We start from the raw sequence: 14,396 nt of genomic DNA on the forward strand, positions 1-14,396 counted from the left end.
TATAAATCAGATAAATCTTCTCCGGCGACCTCGCGTATCTGAACAAGGAAGTCGCGCACGTGTTCACGAAATGCGGCTACGTCTTGATCAAATGAAAATAGTCCATCAATAAAAACACGAATCTGCGTTTCTTGAAGGTGAGGAAATACTTGCTTTAGTAACTGACTCAAGCTTTGGTGTACATATTGTACATTTGCTTTTGAACCTTGTATGGTTGTTGACTCAGGAGCATCGCTAAGAGGGACTGTAATTATGTCATTCTCCACTATTTTGAACATATAAGCCAGCAGCGATGACTGAAGAGTTAAATCTAAAATGTATTACAATAGTGAGAAATAGTCAAGTTGATATCTACGATAAGACATTAAAAATACCACTGGCGTTCCTATGATGGTATTTAACTTTTTAATGAAAATATGAACTACCACAACAGTTTACCAAATCAATACTATTTGTGATACTTGAGGAAAACTTTATGGAATTTATCATTAACTAAACAGAGTTGCCATATGTGGAAAATTTCAAGGAAAAAACAATAATTGAACACGAAATCATCCAACGTCGTCGAGTTAGAGACCAGGCTTCGCAACATTACACCCCCGGTCGAACAATAGATTATTTATGCTTAGGCTGGGATAACTAAGGTGCTAAGATTAGTAGGGTGAAAATAGATATAGTTGTTGTGTGTCTACGGATACAATCCTTTCTAGTTCGATATCTAATGAATTTATTGAGAATAGCATACTTAGACCTTATTTTGTGTGCAATTATAACTTGCAGATTTTTAGCAATAAAGTTACAAGCTTGTACTTGCTCTACGCATTTGAAGCGGAAAATTTATAAAAAATAAAATATACCACTTAAGATTTTAAGTTAACATGAAAGAAACTATTAGAGTAAGATGGTTTATAAATGATTGAATCAGTTCCTAATTTCCAAAAATTTATGTTACACGTGTTAGGGCATTGAATATAAAGTCGTATACAAACCAACATTTAAGGGTGATCTCTTCTGATGAACTACTGAGTTCCATTTACATTGCACTACGAGTTATGTGAACTGATATTTTGACAATACACTTTCAAGGTGTGTGATCTAATACGAAACGGTAACTAGAAGCTTTTCGGTAAGCTGCTCGAGACAATCCGTAGAAAAATCCAGTTTGTTCGGAAAGTGAAATATCTGTGAACTTTAATTTAAACAAAAAACTGACCATACAAATAAAATGAAGTTACTGGGTTTGTCAAATACTTACTTCCTGTTTGGGAGCGGTCAGTAATGACAGCAAACATGTGTTGAAGAATATCCATAAAGAATGTTTTAAAGAATACCTGACGTTTCTCGGAGTTCGCACTAGACATATTTACAAGCATTGTATGCAAGATGTTGAGTCCTGTTTCTGAGACCTGTAATATATTAAAGTGTTAATAGGATTGAATCAACTCACTGAATAAGTCAATTATTAACGAAATTAACATTGTTGTTCATTATAAACGAACCGAAATGATCAACGCTTACGTCAACTACGTTGCTTTTTAGTAAACATAAAATAATAACTAATGACATACATGTAAACGATTAATTTTTCAGACCTTGTGTTCGTAACCAATCATGAAAATTACTCATCTTTGGATTGAAAAATTCTAGCTTTCAGTCTTATTGTTCTCCAAAAGCTATTTTGCAAATGAATTTCTATCAACATAATCTATTCCTAGCTTAGAAAGTTGATCATTTTTTGAAACGAAGATTTCACCAATGGAGGATATACAGTTAGCGTGAAACGCCGTATCCTGTGTATTTCCAAGGTAAACAACCTACGTGACGTAAGAGCCAAACTTTCTCTTTGCAAATCACATTTGAATTTCATTTCGAAAACAGTTACTCCTCATTATGCATAACAATACTACTGGGAAACTACTCACCACATTAAGTGAATAAAATAAATCTGCAAAAATTCATTTATTTGTTATCGTGTTATTTTGTTTTTTAAGCTCAGATAAGATTGACGAGACATTTTGTGGTTTTGAGAAAACAGGAGTAGTAATACTTCTTTATATACGAAAGTGAGAGGTTTGGGGAATCAGTAAAATGATGTAAGTAATATAATAGAGTCATACTCTGGTTTACCCGATGTCATGTTTAGTCTTTCATATCAATATTGATAGAGACCTGGAAATAAAAAGTGGTCAACGTTCCAATTTCTTTTATGCATAAAAACTAATTGTAGTTAGTTTATAACAGTTAACTTTTGGTCGAAATTTAGAACGAATAGTATCTTTCTCCAATGTTATCGATTTACATACATTCATTTTATCTAAACCCGAAAATTATGAGTCAAGATAAACAAAACAAAATCTAGATCGAGGTACATAGAATAACTGTTAACAACCATAAGTTCAGAAGACAGAAAAAATATTAGTATCAAGCCATTAAATATGACCAAAGTTGAGATCATTAAACTTAAATCAGAAAGAATACCAGCGTGTGACCAGTTACCTTTGGCAGTCTTTAAAGGCAATACTCAAGAAATAATGGTTGAAATTCTATCTAAGCTGTATAATCGGAGCAATCATTTTAAACTTATCTCGATAGGAAGCCGTTAAAGCCTACAAAATCCTACTTTTAGATTTCAGAGACAAATTCAAGAGAACAGTAGAATTCAGACCTGGCTGAAATAATCAAAATGTAACATACTACTGTCAAATGTAGGATTATTTTTTAAAGCTAGTTTTCGTAGACAATATCTAAGTATGTTAATAAATCAACTTGTACAAAGAGTTGCATAGACCAATGTGGATCATCAGTCGACCTCTAGAAACGATTGTAGAAAATTCAGCTAACCAACTAGTGATCCTACCGAAATACCTACACAGTTAACAAATAAGTATATTGTTACAGCATGCTTTTTAACTATATGGTATCAAGACATTATACTCAACATGGGAAGATCCCAGTTATTCTATCATACCCTTGAAACAAAGCTGTGGCAGAATTATTATGTGATAATATTGATGTAAGACAAATAACGCTACTAAAACAGCGGACCAGGTGATCAGATTTCAAAAAGATATCACCTTAAGGGTCTATTTGCATACATTATGCATAATTGACCAATAAATACTTCATGTACGATCTTGAGTGAAATAAAATACGATTGAATATAACCAAATTATCTAGTGAAAATGACTCATCAGAACATCGACTGTTTGGTAGATAGTGATGTGTACAGTTATAAATATAGTTCGTGAGGTCTAACAAATTAGTGTGAGGTAATTATGTGGCAGGCTACAAAAATAACAAAATTTTAGTATCCTTTAATATGCACAAGGTGACATTAAAGCTGTCAAAATAGAAATGAAAGGTTTGACAACTTACTTGACGCATAGTATGTTTGATTGCCCAAATAACACTATCTAAAATCAGTTTGAACTTATCAGATGTTAAGCTTAACAAAGCAGAGAAACAATGAGCATTTACAGCCTGTAGAAGAGTGAAAAAATTAGTTCGATGTTCAGGAAATTCCTCCAAGTCTTTATCGATCATCTCTAGAGTAGACTGAAAGACTGCATCTAAAACACGAGGCAGAGCTGGAAGAATATGGTCTTCAAGACGATTAACAAGGGTAGCCATTAAACTCAAAACTTCGGCCTCCCGAGCAGCAGGAAGATTTTTTTGGTAGTCGTCAGCTACGGCATCCAATAGCGGAGGTAAAATATTCTCTGCCACCTACATAAAAGATAGAAGTGAAGATTTATGATGGCCGTTATTTTAAGCACGGAGATTCGATAAATGCAATGTCTGACATTTGTAAACAACTTACAAAAACAGGATCGGTAGTCCTTTTTATCCAACAAGATAACAGATTCAATATCGCTTTCTTGACTGATCGCATACTGCGAATAAGTGGTTGTTTTGTCACCTGCTCTCCATTGGTAGCCACAGCCTGGCCAATATTTTGGGACATTATCTTATAAACATTTAACATGTCCAGGTAAATGCGACCAAGCTAAAAAGAATATATATTCTTTTAGGAAAAGATTAACTAACTAATAAAAACCAAGTATCAAGGATTTATGACCATGCTTACCTGAACAAGATAAGAATGTCCGAGGGATTTGCAAGCACTGTGATTTGTTTTCAGTAAGTTACAAAGTTGCTGTACAACTTCAAAGTCCCTTAACAGGTCAATATTGCATGCAGCTTGGACGAGAATCCCATCCCAAATCTATACCCAGATAATTCGAAAAGGATAGTATAAAACTTACTTGATTGGGTAATCGGAAAAGTCGTTCTATTTGTCTAGCTTCAACAGCTGAGTCAAGTTGGGCACTGATAATAACTCCTACAGCTTCATAAAATGTGTGAACCTGTTGAGGTTGTAAGTCATTGATTATGATATCAATTTCCTTTAAAATCTCTTCAATAAATTCAACTGCTTCTCCGTACTATCCGAATAAGAAAAGTACAAGAATTGTACAGTAAAACCGGAATCGAATTATTAATATATTACAAATGAACAGGATAATGAGGTGTGGAAACATGTTTATAACGAGTCGACAATCTCCATGAGAATATGAAATGCCACCTTACTTTCAACATTCATCAGCTCGCTAAATGAAGTCGGCTAGAATAAAATATGTTTTAGGCATGTTAGATAGAAAATTCTAAAGATCAGAAATTTTATCAGGGAAATTCCCAATAATGTCAAACAGCCGGATGGACTCACTCATTGTTTTCCCCAGATTCTAAGCTTTTGAGTCCCTCATAATATTAATATTTCACGAATTTATATTTCCTTGAATCGTATCTTGTATGTCTGTTTTTTTAATACCACTGAAACTGTTATTATCTCTACTACTCTGGGCTTTTCCCTAAGAATTTCACCTCTTCATGCTAATGGTATGTGGAAACTTGAACTGATGTACGTAGTTAACAGGTACCACGCTTAGTTTGACTGACTTACTGACTTTGTCAAATTACTAAACGTGAATGAGAAAGTAAATTCAGTTTCGTAACTTCATGAAAGGATTCCAGTAACAATTACTGACCTATGGTCGCCTGAACTCATTTATAAATTGGTCGGTTATAAAAATACACGCCACATATTTTGGAAGAGAAACGCAAACAATGATATGTATTTAGTGTTTACATAATGCAATCAATATTTCATAAGATGCACGTACCTGTACAGTTACTAATTGTCGCCGACATTTCTGAGCAATTTTAATGAAAGTATCACAAGCCATATCTTGCACACCTTCATGTGTTTCGTGCATGAATTCAAAAAGCTTTGTAATTACAGTTTTTAGGAATCGCCAATGTGCGCGCAGAAATCGAGGGTATTGACCAACAACGTACATGATATTGCTTGCAACAATAGCTTTATTATCTTTGCCCCGTTTTTGTTCACATAAACCAAGAAGGTCTCGAATTACAATAACTAGAAAACTTCTTTCATCGTCTTCCTGCATAGCACCAGAGATGCTACCGATCGCCCAACAAAGTGTATTAAGGTTGTGCCAAGACCACTCTCGTCCATCTACTTGGTGTTGCAGCTTTTCGATCATAATCTTTTTTGTGTCCTATAAACAATAATTATACTATTATTGATAGTTAAAGTTCGAAACTTCAGTTTAAACAAAACACTGAGAATCAAACTTTTTATTGGGAACGGTCGGAATGAGTAGGAGCACTTACAATGTTTTTCGATAAAAAAAAAATAACTTATTTAAAGACGATTATTTTAACTGCCAAGGACTTTACAATAAAAAATCTATTGCTTCAACAATGAAACATCGTGAACACCTACTACAATTTAAGCACTCATAACGTTGCAAGATTGAACTAGCTAACGTCTTGGAACAGAAAATACTCAGTTAAATAATACCGTATAGTGATGCACCTGAATAGAAATCAATGCCAGTTGAATGACAAGCAGGGCTTCTTCGAGGATCTGATATGTGCATATTCATTGGTATACCTAACCACAATTTAGATTTTTGAACTGAAAATTCAGCGGAAAGGAGTTGAATGTGATTTACTGTTTGAAATTACGTACCAACTAATTTTGATAGACAAATACCAGACACCAATTAAACTGGCAAGTCTGTTAGTTTAATTATATTTGAATTATTATTCTAACATGGAGACATCCTTAAAGTTATATAAGGCTACTCTACTCGTCTACGAGGAATGTTTACTAACTACCAAGTACTATTGAAAAAGTTGCAAAGTTTTATACATGAAGATAGATAGGTAGATATCATGAACGGAAACATATTGTTATGTTTTCCTGACCACGAATAGGAAGAGTTTATCATAATTCCTCCACATAATATTAATTCGTTATGTATCTGGTCTACCGATTCTGATAGTTTACTTTGACATGACAAACGAAGTGTCAAAACATTTTAGAACAATTAATGATCAGTTAACTCGGTTTCTTATCACATGAGTAACTTAGCAAATAAGCATCTACCTACCATGGCGTACAGCATTGTGAGAAGCAACAATATTGTAGTGATCACGATGAAACAGGGATTTAGAACTATTTACACTTAAAATGATTGTCGTCGTTTACGTGATGAATGTTAATAACTCTTGACTCTGAATTTTCGGATCACAATTCAGATAATTTTAATTGAGCACCTGAGTAATACCACCAGTACTCATTAAATGTGTGACTCAAAAAGAGATACTTAAACCTGTAACTGGTTTTACAGTTACCGTATTTGATTGATTTTTAGCCATCAAACTACCACTTTATTCCACCAGTGAGTATCCGAAGATGTACAGTAGTCGATCCTAAAAAGTGTTACCTAGTTTAAACGCGTAAAGCATTCAATTTTGTTTCATTAATCAGAGTTTTAACAGTCCAGAATTACTGTAACACATATATACAAGGGTAACTCCGCCTATAGCTCTTCTAGTATTACCCTGGATCCCAAGACCGGATAAAGGAGGAGGGTTGGACGTGGGGTCAGTTACCCCATTCCGTAGAAAACAACCTTACTATAGATGTCACTTCACCAACAATCGAAGTCAGAATGGCTATCAAACAAATGAAAAGTGAGAAAGCAGCACGACCAGATAACATGCTAGCTGAAGCACTGAAAATCGGACATAGAAGTAACTGCAAATATGCTTTATATTCTATTCAAAAAGGTTTGAGAAGAAGAACAAGTGCCAACAAGTTGGAAATAAGGATACTTCATCAAGACAACAAAGAAAAGATATCTTAGCAAGTGCGACAACTAACTACGGAGGAATACACACTACTATCAGTACCAGGAAAGTTTTTAACAAAGTAATGCTGAACAGAATGAAAGATTCAGTAGACGCCCGATTTCCACATCAACAGGCCGGATTCTGTAAATGGCTGTCGTGCGCAGACCAAATCGAAACACCACGGATCATCGTTAAACAATCAATTGAATAGAACTCGTCACTATACATCAACTTCATTGACTATCAGAATGTATTTGACAGTGTGGATAGGAGGGTGTTATGGAAACTTCTTCGACACTATGGTATGAGTAGCTAAGATGATCGTTAACATCAAACGGAATTCATACGACGGTCTACAGTGCAAAGTCGTGCATGAAAGACAACTGAAAGACGCATTCCAAGTGAAGACCGGAGTCAGATAATGCTGCCTACTCTTCCCCTTCCTCTTTCTTCTGGTAGTTGACTGGATTACGAAGACTCCCACATCTGAGTGGAAGCACAGAATACATTAGATACCTTGGTGACGACTGGATGATTTGGATTTCTCAAACTTAGCCCTTTTATAACAAACAGTAACAAATCCAGGCGAAGACAGTCAGTGTAACAACGGCTTCCGTCGCAGCAGATCTCAACATTCATCAGGGAAAAGGCAAGACCCTAAAAAACAACACACTCAGAACAAACCAAGTCACACTTCGTGACATGGTCCTAGAAAATGAAGAATCCTCCACGCACCTAAGCAGCGTCGTTAATAAACAACGAGGATCTGATGCAGCTGTGGAGGGAGTGGCAAAGCGAAGGCGGCATTTCTACAACTGGAGGACATATGGAACTCAAAACAACTGTCAGCCAACGTCAGATCCAGAACTTTTAATACAAGCGTCAAGACAGTTACACTGTACGGAGCTGAAATTTAGATACCTACTATAACCGTCATCAGAAAGGTAAAGGTTTTTAGAAACGACTGTCTACGCAAGATGCGCCGGACCCGTTGGCTGGATGCTATTAACAACAACCTATTGTAGGAAAAAACAAACCAGCTTTCAGTTGAAAAAAAATTAGGAAAATAAGCTTGAGGTTGATAGGACATATATTGCAGAAATTATCAATGTACATTACGAAGCAGACCTTAACTTGGAATCCTGAAGGCAAGAGGAAGACGGGAAGACTAAAGAACATGTTGCATCGGGAATCGGAGTCAGACATCAGAAGAATGAATAATAACTGGAAACAACTGGAAAGGAGAACCCAGGACAGATTAGGTTGAAGAATCCTGGTCGGTGGTCTATGTTCCACGAGGGGTAACAGGCGTGAGTATATACAAGTGTGAACCACAGTTTAGCTAAAAGACCTGTTAATGAATGGTATTTACCCTTCTGGGTTGTACAAGGTTATAGGTACACAAGTAAAGTAAGGCCCCCAAATGCCCTGGTACGACCGAGAGTGGGGAGAGTCCGCTCTCCCTCTCCAAATGCTCTCACATGGCCACGCGAATATATAGCCTCTGCCAGGGAAGTCCTACTCACTGCCTTCTCGTGGCGGGGGTGTTGTTTACGAAATTGAGAGGACGATAAGCGAATACCTGGCGCTTTAACAGGGTTGGTGGGCACGGAAAGTTCACCTAGGGGAATTGGAAAACCCTGATTCCAAACCAATGGTGTACATGGGTTCCAGTGTCCTGAAGGAACAAATGGCGTATGAACCTATCATTGGTCACCGGCTACCATGGGACTGCACCTCTCGACGTTGCTCCACTGCCTTGTAGATCAGACCTTTAGGTCAAAGGCTCCGGGTGTGGCCCCCTAAGAAAACCACCTGCTTCAGTTTGGGCACCTGGGCAGTATCACAGCCCTCACACAAATCAAATGAGATTTGTGCGACGCATATGTATCTGGTGCCCCTTTGTACCAATATTTATGTGTTTAAATAATAAAATAAAATCCTAAGTATATTTGATGAATTTTATACTAATGCTCAACATAACATAACGCCAAGCAAAGGATGCGAGGATCAGAAATTAACTCGTACATTTTAAGTGTTTTAACTGTTTGTTATACTTGGATATTTGTGATGACTCACTACCAAATAATGTACACCGTTTTCATTAAAACTTTCTGGTACAAGAGCCAGTAATGATAGTCAACTATCTCAACCAAAATAAGGGTGCGATTGAAACATACAACCATGAAGTTTAGTGAAAAGTCTAGTGGTTTAGCCATCAAACTATACATACCGAAATTACTGTATAAACGAAAACAATGGTTTAAAGTCGAACGGACTTTTGTTAACTAAATTTCAAATCTTCTCTGTTTAGTTCACCAAATCATTTATTTAATTGTTAATTCGACAAGTAATCTATTTCGTTAAAAGAGGTTCAAGAGATCATGTCCTGATCATGATGAATATTTCTGCAGACTAACCAAATGCCATATGTAAAGTGAATGAAATACAGGGACTAATTTATATTGAATTAAATTTGATTTGAATTATATTGATAATTGCAGCCACTTGAACTTGCAAGTGTACTTGAAAAAGCAGTAATCTAAACATGCGAATAAAACTAAATGGGACTTACAGAATAATCTAAATGAGTTAAGTATACCAATGTTTCGCGCATGCTCTTGTACAAATTAAGACTGTCCGTATCCTTCATAAACTCTCTGACAACCTCACCATGTTCATTTTCAACTACAAGTACTTCTTCAGGACGAGCCATGCGTGAAATCATGATTCTTCGAAGCTGCGAATAGGAAAGTTGTCAAGAAATAATTTCAAATAAACTCGAAATATTTACGATGGTTGTAACGAAAAAAACGGGTTACCATGATGCAACTAAATGACTTTTAGTCATAACGTGGCACAAAAACTTGACCTATAGAATTTGGTAGCTAAGCAACAGCGTAAATGTACGATGATAACACAAAGGTTACCCCTTCTATAAATGAAAGACATCATATGATGTTAATATGTACAAACTATTAAACAATCCCCTTTGAAAGAGAAAACAATAAACGAAAAAGCACATACATTAGTAATAAGATGTGTAAAAACTCAGTAACGACAGGAGAAAGACTTGAAAATCTGGGCGGTGGAAATACGTGACCATGATGTAGTAGGAAATATGTGCATCCCAACAATGAATCATATCGTCCTTTTTTTAAAAATGGCCTATTTTAATTTATTATACGGAATAATTTTGGAATAATACTTAAGGTGTACAACTCCCAAATCAAGCGAAATTCGGCATCAGAATTGAAGGATCAGAATATTTACTTAGATTATTTCATTATGATGAGCTTGCAAAAGGAGACCCTTTTAATGTTATTACTAATGTCACTATTCATAATGGTCGTAAGACTCCAAAAGTAAGACAAACTTTGTTCAATTGTCATGACTAGGTTAACAGCACTTTCCCGCAGGCGAAATTGTGATCAGTGTCTGTTTCCAGTACCGATACATCGATAAAAAGTGAAAAAAGCAATCGTATTAACCCTCCATTAGAATAAATCTTTAAATAAAATGGGGAATACCTTAGACAAAATCGGTGCATATTGTTTACTTCGACCTTCACCAGTGGTGGATTCAGCCAATGTTCCAACTACCGTAGTTGTAAGACTTTCTCGATATAGATCAGAAACCAAAATATTCCAGTATTCTAAGCAAATCTTGAATATTTCCCTTTCCTCGACTTCGGAGAGCATCAAGAGGTAAGCATAAGCATCTTGTAATTTCCAAATAAGCTCAGGTTTTTCGACGAGACTGCTATGACCTTTGAGGAATGTTGTGTAAAAAATTGCCAGGTTTTGGATGAAACTCTGTTCATCATTACTTCCGCGCTCATATGCTTCTTTTAGCCGTGTTTCTAAAGGCAACATCTGTATAACAATTACTAAATAATATGGACTGGCTCACTTCTTTTAGTTTATCGGTAGTAGAAACAAACAATTCTACTAGCTGGGTCTCATATTCGTCAACTAATACACCCGCTAAACAAAAATAAATCAATACAAAAATAAAACATACCTATTTCAGCAAGGCATTTCAAAGTAACATTTCGGAACAGAGGGACATTGAAGAATTTAAATACTAAGGTTTGTATTAGATTAGTTTCAAATATATATCCTAAGGGAATCCAGTGCGTAAAACGAAGTAACGTCTCCAGCGTCGACACAACTAGAGATGCATTTTGGGAATTTTCCAAGACATATTGACAAAGCTGAAAAATCAAACTGAACTGTTGACACATAGAGTCTTTTAAATGTTTGGCTTTTGTTTGAGTCATTTGACCCAAAGAGAAGTCGAAAACTTCTTCGCTTAAAAGACGCAAGATGACCATATTGTTTTGACATAAAGATTCGTTTGTCTTACTTGCCCCAACAATGTCACTAATGAATGTTGACCAGTTATTAGGCCATTCATGTTTTAATATCTGAAGGAGAGTAAGTCATCAAATTTTTTTACCTCAACCAGAATCATATTTAACTTGCCAAGATACGTCTTCTCCGACTCCAAGAGCTCCGAACTAGACGATGTTTGGATTATCAAACCAACAATGTACTTCTTGATACCTAAAAAGACAGTTTTGGGTTACAGTACTGGTTACCTTCACACTGTGGTCGAGCTAGGACTTTCCAACGTGTTTTGATTAATGCTTCAAGTATCTGAAGGGCGAAATATTTCGTTTCTTGGTTTGAACTGAATTCTAGAATCGAATCTACACGCATCCATGCATCTGGATGTTCCTTGAGTGTATTCAGGACTTTTTCTGCGATTTTCTGTTGATCGCCTGCTTCATGATACATACAGTTTACAACACGGTCTAGAAGTCCAATATCGAGGCGCTGAGAAAAATCTAAAAGTTGGGCGGCAGCAGACTCCGATATTACTGCCATCGGTGACGTTGGTGGCATGTATCGTGAAGTTGTAACTAAACGTAATATAAAAGTTTTGTGTCGTTTTAACATTTGCACCAGTTCGATCACAACTAACATGTAAAAAGCTTACAACCTGATACATGCAGCTATTTGAATATCTAGTGACAAATTCACATGAATTGAAAGAAATTGTAATTACGTGGAAACAATGTAGTAAAGTTGTTAGTTGTTCAGTACCTTGAGTTGAAATTTCAAGGGCATTTAAGTAGAAATATTCAACCTTACTACCTTCATATTCACTATGTATTAAAGGGATTTAAGCTGGATGATTACGTTCCACGCTATGCTCGAATAACTGATTAATAACTAAATGAATTGTTTTGAGAAAAATAACCCTTACTTTTTGCCCTACCTTTTTAAAAGAAAAGAACTTCAAAAGGATGATGGAGGCTGTCTAAATACGAATTTTAGTGAGACAATAAAAGCTAGAATTATAACTAAACGTATGCTCCAGCCTACATATATAGAGTGCAAACCGTGAATCATGATTCCATAACTTTACACACCATTTACTACAATAGTTGGAGGTGTTTTAAAACACGGAAAACGTAATGGACAAAGATTTTATGAACATCATCTGTGATGATTTTAGAACTTGGACCAAGACTTAGAATATTAACTAGTGACAAGTATCCTAGAATGGGGACGTTTTATTAATTTTTTCGGAAATAACAACTTACTGTAACATGATTAACACCGTTCTAAACTTTTTACGAAAATCTCGTGGCGGATATATAATAGCTTATCTTTGGTGTCTTAAGACATCAATTGACTGTTATTGCTTAAACAGTAGATTGGTGTCTTTAGCTCGAGTCTTAGTTATACGATTACAATCACCCTGAAAATCGTTACGACAGTGTTTACATTAGGTTTTTGTGATAACCTATTTTGTTTGTAAGCGAATTGAAATTTATCGGATCGATCAATCCATTCGAATCATCCGACTACACCAAAATACTAAGGGTTGACTTACAAACTATATCTTGAGGAATGGAGACTTATTGAGAACAAAAACAATCAAGCCCTCAGTAGATTTCAAACCCGTACGTCTGCTAGGAAAACCGGTTTGTGACCGGTTTCACGTGCGAAATACCAGACTCCTCAAGGCCATCCATTGACAATATTCAACAACCGATGCTAAAGGATATAAAGTTTCGTTGCAATACTAACACGGTTTCAGGTCGTAAAAGATTTGAATGCTTCTGCGAGACGAGTGTGGTCGGGACGCCCCTAATCAACGTTGCTAGGACTTGCATTTATTTGCACTTAGCAAAGCGTCACTAAACTCGATTAAAGTCTGCCCCTATGTAATAGTGTCCAAGTATTGTTAATATTTACTTACCATACAACAATTATGATCAGAACTCAGGTACGTCAAATGTATGGGAATACGTACATCGTAAATTACGCAAGCAGCATCCACAGTAAGTTTGATGGTAAAAACCAGTGTAGGGGCAGTGAAATGTCACTGAGTCGTAGACATATCATCCGGCAGTTGGGCCACTGAATATCGAACAGATCATTGACCCCTGTCAAAGTCAAGGACCACCAACATGCCTCAGTTAATCACATACCATGAACTGGCGCATGTGGTAGTGGTCTCGCTATCTTCTATGTACTCATTCTTACCAATACATTTACGTAATAATATCTTTTATGTTATACGGTCTTCAAAGCAGGCATAGTGCTTAAATACGTGAAAGGGGTAATCCACGTTAGATGCTGACCACGAAGTGTGACTTCGAAGTTAGCTGGTTCGTTACAGCGTTCCCGTTTAACTCGAGTAGGCCTCCCATCATTCGATTGAGACCATCAACGTTAATGGACTACACCAGAATCCTGTCATCAAAAGGATTCGGCGGTGATCGTGAAGTTATTCAACATAGCCACCATATAATAGGTACTTTGGCTGATACCACGAAACTGTTCCCTGTGATCCAACAATATTCACGCGATTCTGCATAAAACGAGAGTGTCGAGGAAATTTAGGTTAGTGGGAGACTACTAAGTGTCTACATAAAATTAGGAATAATTCTGGCCTACCTCTACACAGTTAAAAGAAGAAACCATGAAGCTAAGCTTGCTATGGACTATAGGGAATGTTCTAAACGTATGTTTTCCTTTAAAAATTAGGGGAAGAAGAAGTGATGTGCCAGCATTATATAATCATTTATTTGAATACATGATTACTTGTAAAATTAGGTACCAAAATAAATGCACATCACAAACAGGGGA

The 14,396-nt window shown here is 36.2% G+C and overlaps 1 protein-coding gene across 2 annotated transcripts; it reads right to left on the minus strand.

The window, feature by feature from the left end:
• Window positions 1–304: 304 nt before the first annotated feature.
• Smp_124820.1 (putative chromosome region maintenance protein 1/exportin) lies at window positions 305–13,280 on the minus strand (the record flags this gene model as incomplete). Of its 2 annotated transcripts, XM_018794090.1 has the most annotated exons (14): window positions 13,209–13,280; window positions 11,831–12,154; window positions 11,689–11,795; window positions 11,251–11,656; window positions 11,140–11,213; window positions 10,758–11,102; window positions 9,803–9,967; window positions 5,787–5,858; window positions 4,266–4,445; window positions 4,088–4,225; window positions 3,821–4,006; window positions 3,376–3,726; window positions 1,256–1,406; window positions 305–309 (listed from the first exon to the last, which is right to left on the minus strand). In XM_018794090.1, the coding sequence occupies exons 2-14, from the start codon at window positions 12,135–12,137 to the stop codon at window positions 305–307; spliced, it is 2,487 nt and encodes an 828-aa protein (XP_018648538.1). In that variant the 5' UTR covers window positions 12,138–12,154; window positions 13,209–13,280. The 2 variants fall into 2 exon arrangements, with proteins under 2 accessions (XP_018648538.1, XP_018648537.1); XM_018794091.1 differs by having other exon boundaries at window positions 11,689–12,154.
• Between the last annotated feature and the right edge of the window lie 1,116 nt (window positions 13,281–14,396).

Source organism: Schistosoma mansoni, chromosome 1 (genome assembly GCF_000237925.1).
Source record: "Schistosoma mansoni strain Puerto Rico chromosome 1, complete genome".
In the NCBI taxonomy this organism is placed as follows: domain Eukaryota; kingdom Metazoa; phylum Platyhelminthes; class Trematoda; order Strigeidida; family Schistosomatidae; genus Schistosoma; species Schistosoma mansoni.